The sequence below is a fragment of the Sinocyclocheilus grahami genome, unplaced genomic scaffold (genome assembly GCF_001515645.1).
Source record: "Sinocyclocheilus grahami isolate Dianchi unplaced genomic scaffold, SAMN03320097.WGS_v1.1 scaffold280.1, whole genome shotgun sequence".
Lineage (NCBI taxonomy): Eukaryota > Metazoa > Chordata > Actinopteri > Cypriniformes > Cyprinidae > Sinocyclocheilus > Sinocyclocheilus grahami.
Window position 1 is genome coordinate 1,327,461 of NW_015505459.1, and position 442 is coordinate 1,327,902.

The following is a 442-nucleotide window of genomic DNA, read 5'->3' on the forward strand; positions in this document are numbered from 1 at the left end:
TATGCTTGTTTTCAGAGAGTCTATAAATAGCCTGAAAAGGAAGTACTCTCAGTCGACTGAACCCACTCAGAACGACGCCGCCATAGACAAGCTCCTGAACGAGGTGGCCAGAGAGGGCTGCCAGTTCCTGCTGGATGAAGTCTTCCTGGATTTGGAGGTAAATACGCTCAGGTTGTGTACGGTTAGATTTTAGATGTTTAGTAACTGGGATAAATGTGGCTGATTTTTTTTTGTTCTTTCGACAGCGTCATCTTAATGAGCTGCTGACCCGGAAGTGGTTGACAGGGACTCATGCTGTAGACACCATCTGTGTGACCGTGGAAGACTACTTTAACGACTTTGCCAAAATTAAAAAGCCTTATAATCAGGTTTGCACACTTAAGTTGTCTTATTTGTTATAATGCTGAATTTGTACTTTTTTTCATCAGACCAGAGGGCTGTG

The 442-nt window shown here is 43.2% G+C and overlaps 1 protein-coding gene across 1 annotated transcript in view; it reads left to right on the plus strand.

Annotated features, from left to right (window-relative positions):
• The window catches only part of LOC107600255 (exocyst complex component 3-like), a 9,540-nt gene that overhangs the window by 6,218 nt on the left and 2,880 nt on the right, over positions 1-442 (plus strand). The window contains exons 7-8 of the mRNA XM_016292099.1: positions 16-157; positions 246-368. Of these exons, the coding sequence (XP_016147585.1) occupies positions 16-157; positions 246-368 (265 nt within the window). The remainder of the gene's footprint in view (positions 1-15; positions 158-245; positions 369-442) is intronic.